The sequence below is a fragment of the Cotesia typhae genome, unplaced genomic scaffold (genome assembly GCF_013202065.1).
Source record: "Cotesia typhae breed Kobodo isofemale line unplaced genomic scaffold, CoteBio_Ctyphae scaffold_13, whole genome shotgun sequence".
Taxonomy (NCBI): domain Eukaryota; kingdom Metazoa; phylum Arthropoda; class Insecta; order Hymenoptera; family Braconidae; genus Cotesia; species Cotesia typhae.
The window spans coordinates 4,831,175-4,848,532 of NW_027423774.1; the positions used below are offsets into that span (position 1 = coordinate 4,831,175).

A 17,358-nucleotide genomic window follows, 5' to 3' on the forward strand; every position below is an offset into this window, starting at 1 on the left:
ATGACAATGGCATCAAGACAGAAGATGAAACGGAGTAAATAGAAATATAGATGTCAAGAGAACAGAGCGAAACATCCACACTCCTATACATTGTTTGCGGCTTGGAATCAATAAAAGCATAGCTTTAGGCTACGCTGGTCTCCATGACAACCGGAGAGTTATACTCCCTCTTGCTCCTCACCCTCCTCTTTTATACTCCAGTATATCTCTATATTCATCATCTATCTCATCTACCCTTGCTCTCGATTACCACTCAAAAGTTACCCACCATATTCTCAGCTTCAAACTTTTTTACTTCCTCAAATCTATCCTTCAGTTTTCTTCTCAATCGATCCATTGATCTCTCAAATTTTTCAACCAAATTTTATTATTTTAAAAAATAATTTTTTCTATCATTTTAACAGACGTTTAATAATTTTTTTTATTTAATTAAATTAAAACTAAAAAATTCCATGCATTGTTTTTTAAATTTTCTAAAATTTTTTAATAAGAAAAATTCTAAAAATTTTCAGATGTCTGCTGAAATTATTTGCATATTTTTCTAATGAAAATTAATTTAACAATTTTTATAAAAAATAATTTATATCTAAAAAAAATTGTAGAAATTAAAAAAAAAATGCAATTTAAAAAAAAAAATTTTTTGGACCAAATATTAAAAATTTTAATAATAAATCAATCACACTTAAAAAAATGCTTAGAAAAATTTTTAATTAATTTTCACACGTGAAATTGTTTAATTAAATTTTTTTTATATTAATTTAATTTCTAATATAATTCTAATTGCCTTATTAATATTTTTTTCAAGAAAATTAAAGACTGTGATTGAAAGATTTATTATTGCAGACTTTAGACAGCTGAATGAATTTTTTTTTCTCTAAAAAAAAAAAATTGATAAATAAATTCAAGCGATCTAAATCAAAAAAATGTAACAAACACCCGCGCTAGTTGAATTTTGCGCGCAGGATCACATTCACGCAGGTCCCAGAAGTAAAAACGTCGATAATCGCTCGCGCGTGCGAGTCAACGAGTATTGTAGAAAATAGCCGGGTAAACACATCGACATAGGTAACCCTGGATGATATTGTGACTTAAAACTCGAGTATTTATTCCCATCAGTATCAGTTTCATCAGATGAACCAAGACAAACCTGTTACAAAAATATGGGGTAATTATTTCCATTATTTTCATAATTATTTCCATTCAACCTGTAATTTAAATGAAGCTTTATTAATTTGTTTGTTTTATTTTTAGATATTTTATTAGAAATAAATTTGTAAATCTCTGTAATAGATTGTAAACGGTAAATATGTATAAAATGTAAAATGGGTAATAAAGTATGTATGATGCTTGAGGAAAATGAGTTGCGTATATATAATCAGAGTGTGGTTTGCTTTGGGATCAAGGGATGAAGAGATGAAAAATAAAAAGCTCACTACATAGAGAAGAGGAAGCGCCGATGGAAGGACGATAGTCAAGGGGATGAGATCAAGCGCCGCTGGGTTATTTAAAATTCATCTACAATCATAGTATCGTATTACCGCTGTACTACTATTCCCTTGAATCTGTTTACAGCCTGAACGGGATAATTAAATATTAATTATCGAGGATTTTAAATAATTTTTAGGGCAAAAAAAAAAAAGAAATAATATTTTATTAAATTAAAATTAGCAGTCTCTTAATTATTTTTTAATAAACAAATTTGTTACGAAAAATTATTTTTAAAAAATTGCGTTTTTATTTTTTTTTTTATTTTTACCTCAATTTTTTTTTTTGCCGTCATTTATTTGTTACTAAAATTATCAAATATCTGCTTAATTAATCTTTATCAATATTTAAAATTAAAATTAACAATCATTCGAATATTTTAAAATTTTATTTAACAACAAAATTAATTTTAAAAATTGCATTTTTAATTTCTTTAAATATCTATGTCAATTTTTTTTTCATAATTTATTTGTTAAATAAAATTAAAAAATGATCAAGTGACTTGCAATTTTAATTTTATATATTGATGAAAATTAAATCAGTAAATATTTTATAGTTTTAATCATTTTTGTAACAAATAAGTAATGGCAAAAAAATTGAAATGTAGAAATTTAAAAAAATTAAAAATGAAATTTTTTAAAAATTATTTTTCGAAACAAATTCGTTAAAAAAAAATTTTAAATTAACAAATAGCTGCTAAATTAATTTTTATCAATTTATAAAATTAAAATTAGCAGTCACTTGACCATTTTTGAATTTTATTTAACAAAAAAATTTGTTTCAAAAAATTGCATGTTTTATTTCTTCAAATTTCTCAATTAAAAAAAATTTTTTAAATTTCCAAAAATCTGATGAATAAATTTTCATCAATATATAAAATTAAAATTAGAAGTCACTTGATCATTTTTCAATTTTTTTTAACAAAAATATTCCTTCAAAAAAATTATTTATAAAAAATCGTATTTTTTACTTTCCACACGTTTTTTAATTTCTACACGTGAATTTTTTTTTTCTTACAAAAATTTTCAAAATTTTCAAAATTCTAATAAATTAATTCAAATAAATATTTATCAAATATCAAAAACTAAAATTTTGGGTAAGTTTGAAACTCTTTGTCTAGCAGGTTGAAAAATCAGTAGAATCCCCTCGCTGGTTTTCTTCTGTCAATCTCCCCGAGTTGAATGAACCAAATGATATAAATTATTTATGGATTTCGACACTCCCAGGTCGTAGGAGGGTGGCCAGATCTCACTCGAATTTCGCGTGCTCGACTACGGGGTGCTAGTTGTACCACAGGGGTCCACTTGGAGTACGTGATAGCCCAAAGTTTCCCGATGAGAGAAAGTGAGAGCAGATCCTTGGGGAGACGCACTCAACATATGCATTCCCGGTCCACTGAAGCCTGCTAAGCTTGTAAAATTGATTCCTAAGTACCCCAACTCAATCCTGTCATCACCTACTACTTTGACACCTACTTTGTTTGCCAATAATTATCATCGTTTTTAATTAACCACCAGATTTACTTTTTCCTAAAATTTCTAAAAAAAAAATTTAGTCTTCTTTTTTTAACTCGAAAAAAAAAAAGTGTCAAATTTTTGCAACTATTCTCGGGACAAAAGGAAAAATCTAGCTAGCCAGACCCCCGGCTGTCACCAATCTAAATCAATGGGCTTGTGGGTAATCGCATAATAATTACCGTAGACCCCCTAAAGTCCCATCTGTCGATGGCCAGGGGGGCGTTTTGATGTTCTACATCTACATATACTTTATACTAGTCTAAATTTCCATCCCACCCTTGATTTTGAGTACTCCCGCGTTTCTTCTACCAGCAGGTTAAACTATTGTTGTTGTTGTTATTATTATTTACATTTGTACTTTTAATAAAATTATTTTTTTTTCAGCCGAGAGATACTGATATTCTTTGCTGCGTATTTGCAATCCTCGATGGGCTTCCGAGGGCCTCATCATCCCAAAAGTTCTGTTTCACATCATCATTATACTCCGCAGGGTGACATTAAACTAACTCAGGACTCGGAACTTCTTCATGATACTGCGTAATTATTTTTTTTTATATTTCTTCAGACAAAAAAGATGATAAGACACTTTTACAATTTTATTGATGTTAAATTTTGGGTTTTTTTTAATTTAGGCATTTAGTTGAAGACATGGGGACTGATTATGCTGGACTGTCTTTGGATACAATGAGCGAAGATGAAATAGAATTTTATTTCTTCAAGTAAATTATTTATTATTATTTTTAAAATAATAATTACTCAGTAAGTTAATGAATTTTTTTCGCTACAATAATTGTAGTCTTCTCAAAAATTTTATGTTCTGATCTAATGAAATTATTATTATTATTATTATTATTATTATTATTATTTAGGTTATTAAGAGAATAAGAAAAATTTTGTCTCCAGAATAGTCATATGATAAAATCGGTTTTTCTTAGGAAAATTTAGAATCATTGCAAAGGTCTTGACTTGAATTTGTGTCTTTTCAAGGTTTCATATCATTCTCACCGATTGTCACGTTAATGCTCTATCTCTAAGTACATAATTAAGAAATTACCTGGTATCTTGTGAACTATTGACATTTTTAAAGATATAAGCTCATCCTGACGTTACTCTCATCAAGACCTTTCATTTGAGTACCTACATCAATTTTTCATATATTTTATATATTTATGTATATTATATATATGTATATATGAAAAATATATCAAAAATTCATGTGGGTACTCAAGTGAAAGCTCTTGATGAGTGTAACATTAGGATGAGCTTAATTCATTACTTACTAAAACAAAATTTTATATTCTAATCTAACAAAATTATTATAATTTATATTTTCAATGATACTAATTGTTATTATTTTTAGGATGCACGACAAAGACAACAATACAAAACTGGATGGCCTGGAGATACTCCATGCTCTGCAACACACATATCACACAGAAGAAGACTATAACGAAGTAGATGACTATACCCTAGCGGACCAGATCCCCATGATTATTAAAATGGTAGACAGAGTACTAGAAGAAGACGATCTTGACAACGACGGATACATCGAGTATGTTGAATACGTTCTAGCAAAAGAGAAAAAAAATAGCAGCGAAAAGAGCACCACTCTCGAATCCTTGAACTTGCAGTAAGGAATAGGTTTATACAATAAAATTTTGACGAATTATGAATAAACGAGTATATTTTTAAAGTAATAGTTTTTAATTATTAAAAAAATTTTTATATGCGATATATTTATAACGTCTATTGCTTGGTATATACATTTATATCCTACTGGAGTCTTACTCGATTACTGGAAGCGGTTGATCTGTTACTACGATACATTTTTCCCAGAGGTCTCGAGCAACTTGCACCTGAAAGTAAAACAAATTTTATTATTAATTATTTAGTAGTTGTACTTGTTGATTATAATTATAATTAAATTTATGATAATTGTCAGTTTTAAATTCAATGGTTTACACGTTGATGAAATAATTATTTGTACGCAATAAAATTTAATTATATAAATGAAAAATTTGTTCAATAAATAAATCTATATTATTAAGAGAATAAGAAAAATTTTTGTCCAGGATAATCAAATGATAAAATCGATTTTTTTAGAGAAATTTTGTTTCATTTCCATTCATACATAATTAAGAAATTACCTTGTATCTTTTGAACTATTGACAATTTTAAAGATATAAGCTCATCCCGATGTTACACTGATCGAGACCTTTCATTTGAGTACCCACATGCATTTTGATATATTTTTCATATATTCATATATATAATATACATAAATATATAAAATATATGAAAAATTGATGTGGGTACTCAAATGAAAGGTCTCGATGAGTGTACCATCGGGATGAGCTTATATCTTTAAAAACGTCAATATTTAAGAAAGTACAGTGCAATTTAACGAAGTCATTATTTAATAAAGCAATATTTTAATTTTTTTTAGTTCACAATAGTGATTGCAAGGTTGCTTGTTTTTAATTAAAAATTTTTATTAATTAAATTAAATAAAAATTTTCAATTAATTGAAATAAATATTTTCAATTGATTAAAATAAAATTAAAAAAATACCTTATTATCTTCTCCATCAATAGGCAAATCATCAACCTTAATAAACTCAGGATACATCAAAATAATTTTTTTAATAGCCGGTACTAAATTTTCTTCAACTTCCAAAAACTGTTGCTCATACTCATGATACTCTTTTGAATTTTCCGAAGAATAATAAAGCTTAAAACAGTTGTCTTCTTCAACAAGCCTAGCACAGTGAGCCCTGGTCAACCTGATCCTCGTATCAGGTTCAATCTCAACCCTGTTTTCTATCCTGCCATCCTCAACCATCACCTCACCATCTCTCAAAGCCGAGCACTCCAACTCCGTGGGAGTCAGAACCGGAGGCAAGCAGTCGTGAATATGTCCCTTGGCCATTTGATCCGCAGCAGCATCAACGTCAATCATGTCAATAACCTTGTGCAACAATTCTTTGGTAGTCTCAACAAATTTCCTGCGGAACTCATTGTCCTTAGACTTGCTGCCATTAACTTTGTGGACCAATCCGATGTTATTCAAGTAGCCCAGCGGCAATCCTTCCCTCAGCTGTGAATTTTGCGAAATCGCGCTGCTCAGAGCTGCTGGGACCAGCTTCTCTAGGAAATCCGCCCAGCAGTTTTTCTGGTAGACGCTCAAGGTCAAATGAAGACTGTGGCTGTCTTCTAAGGTCTCTCCCTGGTGAATAGTGCCTCGGGGGAAGTACAGAATGTCACCAGCATTCAATATCACATCTAAAATCGGTTCGCCGATTTCTTCTTGGTTAAAATTCTCCGAAGAAAATCTCGGCAAAAATTCTTCTTCGTTCCTCGGCTTATACAGCCGCCAGCGCTTCTTTCCCTCCACCTGGAGGATGAACGCCTCGATGTCGTCATAGTGTGGCGCGAATCCTTGGCTTCCTGGAGGAGTTAAGTAAAAATTAGCGCCTACAAAGCACCCGAAAAATTCCTGCAAGGTTGAATTTAACGTGTGGATCTTTGGAATGAACGTCTGGGGGTTCAGCATTCGGATGGAGCACCCGTTGGAGTAGTAATCCCAGACCACGCTGGGCAACGCACGTCCTGGAGGATTGTGAGTCTCTCTTTGTCCGTCGGAGTACGAAGTAATGTCCAAATTTTTAGTGAACAAGACATTAAATTTACGCAGCACGTCGTCGATCATCGGAGTTGACAATAAAATTTTGTAATAATTCTTCTTGTTTCTCTGAATTTGGAGCGGGGCTTTTTCCCAGTTGATTTTGAAGAACTTGTCGATTGACAGGGGGTGAATCAGCCACTCGAATAATGTCTGGGTCTCTTTTGTAGGGTCTGTAAAATTTTTGTTTGATTCTTCTGGAGGAACTTCAACTACTGGCACGTTTTTAGGCAGTTTTATTGGATTTAGTTTGTCTTTTTTTAATTTTTTTATTCCTTTTACCACCAGCTTTTTTGTTTTCACTTTTTTCGACAAGGTCGTGACTTGTTTCAGTGACTTGTCAGACATTTTTACTAATTTCTTACCCGGTATTAATTTTACTTTTTGATCTTCCATGGCAAATTTATAAGACTTGCCATTCATATTTTTAAACTCAGGCTTTTTTTTTAGCTGCTTCGGGAGTTCTCCTTCTGTACTCTTGCGCTTTTTTGAGTACATTGCAAAAGCCGAAACACGGCCGTCGGGACTCGCCATCTGAAATCAAAGGTTATGGAATGAAAATTTAAATTAGCCAACATCTAAAAATTTTTAGAATCATTTTTATTGACAAAATAATTTAAAAAAATTTTTATTTGATAAAAAAATTGATGAACTGTAAGTGCAATTTTTTAAAAATATTTTTTAGTTGTAATTTATTAAATGAAAAAATATTAAAAAATTTAAATCGTCGGCTAACTTTAATTTCATGATTATGTATTAGTTGCAAGTTAAAATTAATAAAATTAAATCAGCTAACTGAAAATTATTATTTAAAAAAATTGACATTTAGAAAATTTTGTAAATTTTAAATGCAATCTTTTAAAAATATTTATTTTATAATTTTTATTTATTAAAAAGATCAAAAATTGTAAAATGTCAGCTAACATTAATATCATTTTATAATTTACAGCAATAAAAGTGAGAATAAATTTTTCTTTAATTTATAACTTATTAATTTTATAAAAATAAATAAATAAATAACAAAACTTACTTGATATATTAATGAATATCAACAAACAGCTGAACAGCGTGGACCGGAGAATCTGAGTAAAGGCTGTATGATAGGCTCATTTAAATAAAAATAATGAAATTTAATTGGTCGACAGCGGCGTATTCTCTTGAAAACAGCCTTGAAAGTGTAAACAAATATGACTGATGCTGCTCTCTATGGACATTGTTGTTATTCTCTATTTTTAGATTTTTTTTATTATTATTTATTTATTATGTATCAAATCTTTATGTCTAATATTTATTAGAGTGAAGTTTATTTATTTTTATAAATTTAGTGAATATTGACAGTGATTTTTACGATGCACAGGAACAATGTCAGTGGATTGATTATTTTCTGTAATAAAAATTGAGTACTTGGTTTATTATTTTAATTATTTTTTAGGCAAATGTCACTGAGAGGAGACTTCAAAGAGATCCGGTGGCTGTGGAAAATAATGCCAATCCCCAAATCAATAATAATTTAAGACATTTGTCACCTACGATTATTGAACAATTGAAAAAGTCTTGGCTAACTGCAATTATTGGGTGTATTTTGTGTGCTGTTGGCACTTGTTTACTTTTTTGGAATGAGGTAATTTATTTATTTAATTTTTATCAGTAGACTATTGATCATTTTTTTATTTTATTTAAAAAATGAATTAATAATAAGATAATCTAAACATTTTTAGAATTTTTTTTTAATAAAAAAATCATTACAAAATAACAAAAAAAAAAATTTGAAGAACTGTAAGTGCAATTAAAAAAATATATCTTTAATTCTAATTTAATAAATAAAGCAAAAATCTAAAAATTAAAAACGTCGGCTAAGTTTTGTATTATTATGATTATTTATAAATTAAACTTGGCAAAATTAGAGCTGAAATTAAAAATTTTATCTTTTTAGATAAATTAAAATTATTTTTTATAATTTATTATGTAATTTAAATATTAAAAAAATTAATGATTTTAAATGAAGCAGTCACTTAGAAATTTTTTAATTTTTTTCTAACAAATTTACTCCAAAAAATTATTGTTTAAAAATTGAATTTTTTATTTCTTCAAATTTCTTCATGTCAAGTTTTTTTTTATATTTTCTTTTGCTATAATTAATTTATTAAAAAAATGATTAATTATCTGCTAAATTAATTTTAATAGAAAAATTATGATAAAGTTAAAAAAAACAAATATTTTTATTAATAATAAATATTTAATAATTTTTTTATGTTATACAGGGCAGAGCAGCATCAGTAGCGCAGTCATTAAATGAAGCATTGGAGCAGGTAGCAATAATCGATGACCTCTGGTCAATCCCAACAGAATACGAAGGCCGGTTAGTCCATATTTCCGGGCAACTATGGATCGACGAGCCTCTAACCGAGCCAGACTACGGAGTGATAATCGAGAGCGTAAAATTAAAAAGAAGAGTGCAGGTCTACCAATGGATTGAGATCGAAGAAGACCGAGTATACGGCGGAGAAGTTCAGGAAGACAAGAATTACTACTACACCACCGAGTGGAAAGACAAGCTCGTAGATTCAGATCAATTTTACATTCGCACCGGACATGAGAATCCTAAACAAGTGCCGATTAAAAGCCAAATCCAAATTGCGAACCAGGTTAAAATCGGGTCTGTAGCTTTAGGACTTGATTTGAAGAAAAAATTTACTGATTTCATTGAAATAACCAGCGACCAGCGGCCTGAGAGGACTGATATTAAAATGCATGCTGGTCTGTACTACCACAGCGCTGATTTATGGAACCCGCGGGTTGGAGACATCAGGATACTGTTTTCTTACGCAGGAAAAGCTGGAGAAGTGTACACAGTTATTGGTAAATTAATAGATGGGACTATTGTTCCATTTTTTACCTCTCAGGGTGATGAAATCTTGCTGCAAAGGAAACACCAGATCACTGTTGATAGAATGTTTCATTTGGAGCATGTTCATAATTATTGGCGTACTTGGGTGATCAGGTAATTTATATTTTGTCTCAATAGTTTTAAAATATAATAATTTTTATAAATTATTCCAGAGCTCTCGGATGGCTGATTTTGTTCGCATCGGCGACTTGTCTAGCGAACATTCTTCGGATATTGATCCAAAATTCTTCGTTTCTCTGCGGAATAATTGCAATTGACTCATTAACAATATCAGTATCAATGTCAATAAGTCTTTTGATTATCGGATTCGCCTGGATGTGGTATCGGCCTGTCGTTGCTTTATGTCTCGCATTTGCGGCAGTACTTCCATTTTTGTACTCTTATGTTTCTCCAAATCAACAGCGAGATGATTATAGGAGAATATAGCTGTAATTTAGTTAATTTAATTAATTTTATTTATTTATATGATACTGAAGTTAACTGACATCAATTTAATGTCATAAAATTAAAAATTATAATTTTTTTTTTAATTTTTAGATGTGAAATTTTTTCACAGTAATTTATTTAATATAAAAAATTGACAGATGTCTTTTAATTTCAGTATATCATGAATATTTATTGATAAAAATTAATTTAGCCATTTTAAGAATTTTTTAACAAATAAATTATGTCAAAAAAAAATTGATAGAAATTTTTAAAAATTCAAAATGCAATTTTTTTTTTCACAATTTTGTTTGTTAAAAAAAAATTAAAAAATGATCTGCTTACTTTAAAGTAATTTAAAATATTTTTTAAAGAATTTAAAAAATATATTTAACAAATAAATTATGACAAAAAAAAATTATTCAAAAAATTGACATAGAAATTTAAAAAATTAAAAAATGCAATTTTTTGAAATAATTTTTTGGAACAAATTTGTTTGTTAAAAAAAATTGTCAAAATGATCTGCTAACTTTAATATCATTCATCATCTTTATCATCTTCAATGAAAATTAATTTAGCAAATATTTAATAATTTAAAAAATTTTTTTAACAAATAAATTATGACAAAAAAAATTATTCAAAAAATTTTAAAAAATTAAAAATGCAATTTTTTTAAATAATTTTTTGGAGCAAATTTGTTTGTTAAAAAAAAATGGTCAAGTGACTGCTAACTTAATAAATGTAATTAATTTATTGGTGTGTCTGCGCCTGGATTTGATTATCAAAATAAGATGTAGAAATCTGTAAATAAATTTGCTAAAATAGAATTCTACTGTATCTTTAAAAAGATTAATATTTTTTGACCAATTGACGGTAGTCCGATTTTTAATTTCCACTCGCCCGCTCGTTTGATTGGCCCGCGATCAAGAATTGAATTTTTATTGGTTAAAAAATCTTAGTAAAAAGAAGTAACGCAAAATGGCGCTTTAAATCGTGTGCTGTCACCAGGAAGTGGTGGCCTCTACAATAGAAATCGTCAGTGTACACAACAAAATAAAGATAAAAACGTTCTAGAGATGTAAAATCAGTGTATAAAATGCACCGACAGTAGTGTGTTGTATTGTATTTGTATATATGTATACATATGTGTATTTTAAAATTATTTTATTATAAAATGATAATTATTAATCAGTGAAATTTTTAAACTTTTTTTAACAACTTTAAATGATTTATTTTTAAATTCTTGTGCAATATTTATTATCATAGTAATGATAATAATAAAAGTAATGGTCATAATGAAATTGTAAACATTGTTTATTTTTTTTTTTTTTTTTTTCGGGTTAATTATCAATTTGCGAATAAGTATGAAAATGGCCCACGAATTAAATGAAATAAATTTATCCCACCAGGAGTTGCAAATTCTTTCGGAGTTAGACAGGTAAAGTACTTGCATGAAAAAAAAAAAAAAAAAAAAATTTTTTTTTTTATTTTAATCCACTTTTTTAGTCTAACCTCCTGACCCCTTTTCCCACCCAACAATTCTACATTGTTTTTTATTTTAATTTTCGACTTTTACTGTCAATTTTTCATCATTATTGACACCTTTTTGATGAAAATTATTATTAATTAAATGTATATACATTTTAGCCGGCAGTTTGGGCTTCTCAAGTTAAACCAGCCGGAACATGCCAAAAAAAAGGCATTGGTTGTGAAAGCTATCAAGTATCTGGAGAAGATGCTGATACAGGCCCAAGCTGAGCAGACTAAAAAACGGAAAAGAAAAGCCGACTGTCTAGATGATGAAAATTATAAAGATAAATTTGATGATGAAGATAAAGGAATTAGCATAGATCCTAAAACATATTGCAAATTGGGCCATTTTCATTTACTTCTTGAAGATTATAGCAAAGGTTTTTTATTTTTATTATTAATACAATTTTATTTTTTTTTATCTATATTATTAAGTGAATAAAAAAAATTTTGTGCATAATTAAAAAATTATCTTGGATCTGGTGAACTATTGACACTTTTGAAGATATAAGCTCATCCCGATGTTACACTCATTGAGACCTTTCATTTGAGTACCCACATCAATTTTTCATATATTTATATATTTTATACATTTATATATATTATATATATGAAAAATATATCAAAATGCATGTGGGTACTCAAATGAAAGCTCTTGATGGGTCTATTATCAGAAAGAGCTTATTTCTTTAAAAACGTCAATATTCAAGAAAGTACAACGAAATTTAACAAAAGTGATTATTTAATGAAGCAAAATTTTGGGAAATGACCTTTTATTTTGTGAACTATTGACATTATTAAAGATATAAGCTCATTCCGACATGACAGTCATCAAAACCTTTCATTTGAGTACCCACATCAATTTTTCATATATTTATATATATTATATATGAAAAATATATTAAATTGCATGTGGGTACTCAAATGAAAGGTCTCAATGAGTGTAACATCGGGATGAGCTTATATCTTTAAAAATATCAATATTTAAGAAAATACAGTGCAATTTAACAATATTCATTATTTAATAAAGCAAAATTTCAATACTTATTTATTGAATTGCAGCCATGTCAGCGTATCAGAAGTTTTTCAAGTTAAAATCCGACTACTGGAAAGACCCTTGTTTTCTTTTCGGACAAGGACTTTGTTATTATCACTTCAATGCCTACCAGTGGTGAGTTTTTTCATTATTTTTATATTTATTCATCCACAAAAAATCATTTTTTTACTCAAAAAAAATACTGATACAAAAAATAACCAATTAATTATTTATAAAATTTTTATCATTCAAAATTTTTGAATGAATTTCTTCATTTCTTCTACTGTGATTTTTTAAATTAATTAATAACAATAATAAACAATTTAATAGTTGACAGGTAAGTACTGTACATTTTTTATGTGAAGAATTTTTTCCTTAAAACAATTTTTAATCTAATTAATAATTTAATAATTTAGCAGAATAAAATTTTTTTTTGGTTTTTAAATAATTCTACTTTTAAAAAGATTTAAAAATTTTTTTTTAATTAATAATTAAGCGAGCGTGTTGACGTCGACAATAAAGATATCTCTTTAACCTTAAGCAGCTAAAAAACGAGTGTAAAACTCTAGCGCTAGATGTCGATGAGAAGAGAAATGTTGGACTGGTGTACGTGCAAACTGGAAGCCGCTGTATGGCGACAAAGTAATCGAATAAATGACCTGACAGTCGATTTGCAAGCAAAAATAAACTGTAATAGAAAAGTAATTACAGTTGAGAGATAAAAGTTCTCTATTAACCCAAACCAAACCAAAACATTAGCAAGATAATTGAAATTAAATTTATCAAAAAAAAGTATTCTAAAAATACTTTTTAAAACCAGCAGTCATTGATCTTGGTTTTAATTTTTTTAAATTATTTTATCATAAATTCTTTCTTCAGCTGCTGCTTCTTCTTCTTCTTCTTCTTCTTCTCTTTCTTCTTTTAGGTCGAGTTATTCTATTTTATTAAATGTTTCTGGTCCCTTTTATTTTTATTCTGTATATTTTTTTATATTCCTGAGCCGCAAATGTACATAAATAGAATAAAAAATAATCCAGCGAAATTTTAAACTTTTGTTTAAAAGTTAAAATAATATTTAAAGGCTTAAAATGTTGCAAGTATGTCATTACTCATTACAATTACAATCTGTAATAATGATTAAATAATTGCATAATAGCGTGTGAAAGAAACTAAACAAACTGAACGGAAGGGATGAGAAAAGGAAGCATTTACTGTGGATCTTTCGCCATGGCTCGAGCGTGGTAGGTCACGTACACGTCGTTCGTGCCGAGGGAGAGCGAGTGAGAGTTCCCGAGACCGAGTGAATCCACAGTACTCTTCTGCCACCGATCGATCCTCTTACAAACTCTCTTGGGCTCCATTCTGAGTAACTACAAGTTCCGAGATCTTTTGCGACACCCTCCAATCATTATGACCTAAAATATCTCGCTCCAAAAAATCCGACCTGAAATATTTAAGGATATTTAAATCTCCAGCAGAAGAAAAAAAAATAACAGGAATATTATTACTACTCACTTCAACATTAAAAACTGCAATTACTTACTACTACAACCACTCAATTAAATGTCATAAAAATACTAATGACTAAAATAATACTACCAAGCGACGTAATGTACAACGTCAAGCGTTGTAATACGTCATCGCATAAGAGTCTTTTGTGACCTACATTCATCGATCAATATTCTTCGACCTACATAACATTTTTTTTATTACACATATGTTTATTGTATTGTAATAAACACATTCTTACGTTTACATGCCTTAATATGTACATTTAATCGTTGTTTAGTTGTATTAAATCTGTTTTATACGGATAGAACGGCATAGACTAGATGAACTTTTGTTACTTTCCTATTTATCCATCAATCTTCACTTTCTTTGGCATTTATCTAGAAAGCTAGATTTTATTTTTAAATAATTATCAAGACACATGAATGTATATTGTTTGTCGAGGTCATGGTCAGTCGCTGTGCGGAAACTGAGAGTCAATAAACTCTATACTATCCCGTGTTTCATGTTGGAAAAAATTACTGGTATCAGGTGTAGTGCTAAAGATTTTTTTTTGTTTAAAAATCTCAATTTAAATTAGGTAAAAAAATTTTTTTTAATTAATTTAAAATATTTAAAAAATTTATTATTTTTTTTAATTTTTAAATTAAGTTTTATTTAAAATTAATAAAAAAATTTTTTAGTCATGTAAAACTTTTGTAAAAAATACTAGTCATGCAAATAAAATTCTATTGTTATCATATTTAAAAAATTTTAACTTGGTATTTTTGAGATAAAAAAACGTCGCTTGTGTATCGTGTACACAAGCCATATTATATTACACATATTACGATTTATACAATCGTGGTCATTGATTTAAGTATGTTTTTAAGTTTACTGGACAATAGCCATTTGTAAACTTGAACGTTTATTAACTTTAAGTTTGGAAATCAGTTGATGATGTCATTTGTTAAATTAGTCGCAAGTAAAAAATGATATTAATGAAATTAGCGAAATGGAAATTTCACAAAATATAAATTCAGTCATTTAAAAAATAGCGAAAAATAAAAATCTGTGGCTACGTGAATTTAGCCAATTCTTACTGCAGAACCTTATAAAATTAGCCAATTGTAAACTTTACGAATTGTAAAATTAGGTGTTTTTAAACTTCTTATAACTTTTGAATGAGTCTGACAAATCTGTTCTAATTTTCAGAAAAACTGCAGTAAAAATTGGCTAAATTTACCTAGCCACAAAATTTTATTTTTCGCTATTTCATAAATGACTAAATTTATTTTTGGTGAAATTTCCATTTCGCTGATTTCATTAATATCAGTTTTTATTTGCCACTAATTTAAAAAATTATATGATCAATTAATTTTGAAATTTATAGTTTATAATTTCTTTTAAATTAAAAAAAAATTTTTTTTTTTTTATTTCTGAAATTTAAAAAATTTTTTTAATTTATCTTCTCTTTGCAGATGCTATGTATTGTATAACATCATTATTACTAAACATTCTACACATAAAAATGTAATCATATTGTTGTAAATTGCCGAGGGCGTATCTTTACAAATAAATAAATAAACATACTTAAATTAATGACCACGATTGTATGTACATATTTAAATTTTCGAACCAATACCTGACTGTTTAGATGATATTAAAGCAAAATTCCGACTTAATTTTGACATGAGGACCAATGCAATAGATAAATTTCAATAAAATCTACCTAAAAATTATTTTCAAAAAAAAAAATTCACCGTAAATCTTGAATTGAAAATTTAAAATCAAAATAATTCCCAGGTTGATTTTAATCAGCTCGTTGATATTCCTGTAAATGAAGTAGTTAATATTAATATGTAATATAATTTAAATGACAATAGCTATTTAAACTTTATTACGGTAAACTAATTACCCTGTGAAGGGAGAATAATTAGGAGTGTGAATTGTTGGTAAAATAATCGGTGGCACCTGGAACTTTAATAGTGCACCTAACCAGAGAGAAATTGACGGTGTGGATAGTACAGCAGAGTACAGAGAAGAGACAAGATACATATAACAGAGAAGAGATTCAGCGTACACGTTTTCTCTAGTGTGACGTCACCGTGTAGCGGGGCCAGCGTCGCATCAGTTGAACGTAACGTGGGCGATGGCGAGAGTAACATACACGGCGTAGTCATCGTGACGTCACATCAGCGTCCCGACGCAGGTCGCGGGAATATAAGCGAAGATAACAACAAAAGTTGTTGTGTGTGCGTTTCAATGCACCGAGATGCAAGATAGAGATAAAATGATACGCTGATAATATGACGAGCACGAGGAATAGAAGGAGATGCTACGTCGACGAGCCTGCTATGCACCCAGCACTCAACTATGCTCCGGTGTGTATGTATAGGGGTTCAACGACCTGCCGTTCAGAGTTCAATACACCGAGTCGTGATGCCTATACACACTCAATGCTTATGTTTACACTTGCTCGTCGTCTTCATCTGTCCAGAGTCACATCCAGGAGCATGGACCATCCCCAGGGTTTGCTTCACTTTGGTTTTTAATTCATCTTCTGGTTCACTAGAATTTTTTTTTTTTTTTTTTTTTTTTTTTTTTTTAATAACTTTCTATTTATATCTTTACCGGAGAACTCATATGCTTGCACATTGTTATTGTTATTACTTCACTCTTTTTTTATTGTTCGGATTTAAATGTCCGGTAAATTCTGGTCTTGGTGCGCAACACCATCACCAAAAATTCTTTAAATATCCGATGGCTATATTGATTAAATTCGAGTCAACGACTTTGGTGATTAATGCTTCTGTTTATTTTTAAGGAGCAATGAATTGTTGATAGTGAAATAATGTACTTTATTTCTGTGGACTTGTTAATTAATAATAATAATGATAATGATGGAAATTAGCTTATTATTTTATTATCTTATCGTGCTTTCAACGGAAAATTTTTGTTTCAAGATTATTTTTCTTTTTAACAGATTTTTTATTTTAGTATGTAGGTTATTTTTTAATTTTAATTATTTAATTTATAATACTAAAGTTAGCCAACGTTTGTAATTTTTTTTTATTGAAAAAATTAGAATAAAAAAATATTTTTTTTAAATTGTACTTACTGTTTTTCAAGTTTTTTTACAAATTAAAATTTTTTAATGATTTTTTCAATAAAAAAAAAAATTCTAAAAATTCTTTGATGTCAGCTAATTTAATTTACACAAGTTAGCCGACGTTTTTAATTTTAAAAATTTTTTTTATTGAAAAAATTAGCTCAAAAAAATATTTTTT

The 17,358-nt window shown here is 28.5% G+C and overlaps 4 protein-coding genes and 1 long non-coding RNA gene across 5 annotated transcripts in view; 3 read left to right on the forward strand and 2 right to left on the reverse strand.

The window, feature by feature from the left end:
• The first annotated feature begins 1,036 nt into the window (after positions 1–1,036).
• Positions 1,037–4,708, forward strand: LOC141535024 (multiple coagulation factor deficiency protein 2 homolog). The gene is made up of 4 exons (XM_074254743.1): positions 1,037–1,165; positions 3,387–3,539; positions 3,635–3,721; positions 4,363–4,708. The coding sequence occupies exons 1-4, from the start codon at positions 1,161–1,163 to the stop codon at positions 4,634–4,636; spliced, it is 519 nt and encodes a 172-aa protein (XP_074110844.1). The 5' UTR covers positions 1,037–1,160; the 3' UTR covers positions 4,637–4,708.
• No66 (Bifunctional lysine-specific demethylase and histidyl-hydroxylase NO66) lies at positions 4,669–7,775 on the reverse strand. Its single transcript, XM_074254741.1, has 3 exons — positions 7,714–7,775; positions 5,574–7,217; positions 4,669–4,858 (listed from the first exon to the last, which is right to left on the reverse strand). Exons 2-3 carry the CDS (start codon positions 7,215–7,217, stop codon positions 4,787–4,789), a joined length of 1,716 nt encoding a protein of 571 aa, XP_074110842.1. The 5' UTR covers positions 7,714–7,775; the 3' UTR covers positions 4,669–4,786.
• Positions 7,776–7,893: 118 nt separating this feature from the next.
• Tmem43 (Transmembrane protein 43) lies at positions 7,894–10,841 on the forward strand. The gene is made up of 4 exons (XM_074254742.1): positions 7,894–8,047; positions 8,116–8,304; positions 8,945–9,684; positions 9,744–10,841. Exons 1-4 carry the CDS (start codon positions 8,033–8,035, stop codon positions 10,015–10,017), a joined length of 1,218 nt encoding a protein of 405 aa, XP_074110843.1. The 5' UTR covers positions 7,894–8,032; the 3' UTR covers positions 10,018–10,841.
• Positions 10,842–11,018: 177 nt separating this feature from the next.
• Positions 11,019–17,358, forward strand: part of Utx (Utx histone demethylase) — a 30,925-nt gene continuing 24,585 nt past the window's right edge. Inside the window, exons 1-3 of the mRNA XM_074254735.1 lie at positions 11,019–11,452; positions 11,662–11,924; positions 12,607–12,715. Coding sequence (XP_074110836.1) covers positions 11,379–11,452; positions 11,662–11,924; positions 12,607–12,715 — 446 coding nt within the window. The 5' untranslated portion in view covers positions 11,019–11,378. The remainder of the gene's footprint in view (positions 11,453–11,661; positions 11,925–12,606; positions 12,716–17,358) is intronic.
• Positions 13,201–17,062, reverse strand: LOC141535025 (uncharacterized). The gene is made up of 3 exons (XR_012480523.1): positions 15,987–17,062; positions 15,714–15,902; positions 13,201–14,024 (listed from the first exon to the last, which is right to left on the reverse strand). It is a non-coding gene; the product is annotated as an uncharacterized LOC141535025 (long non-coding RNA).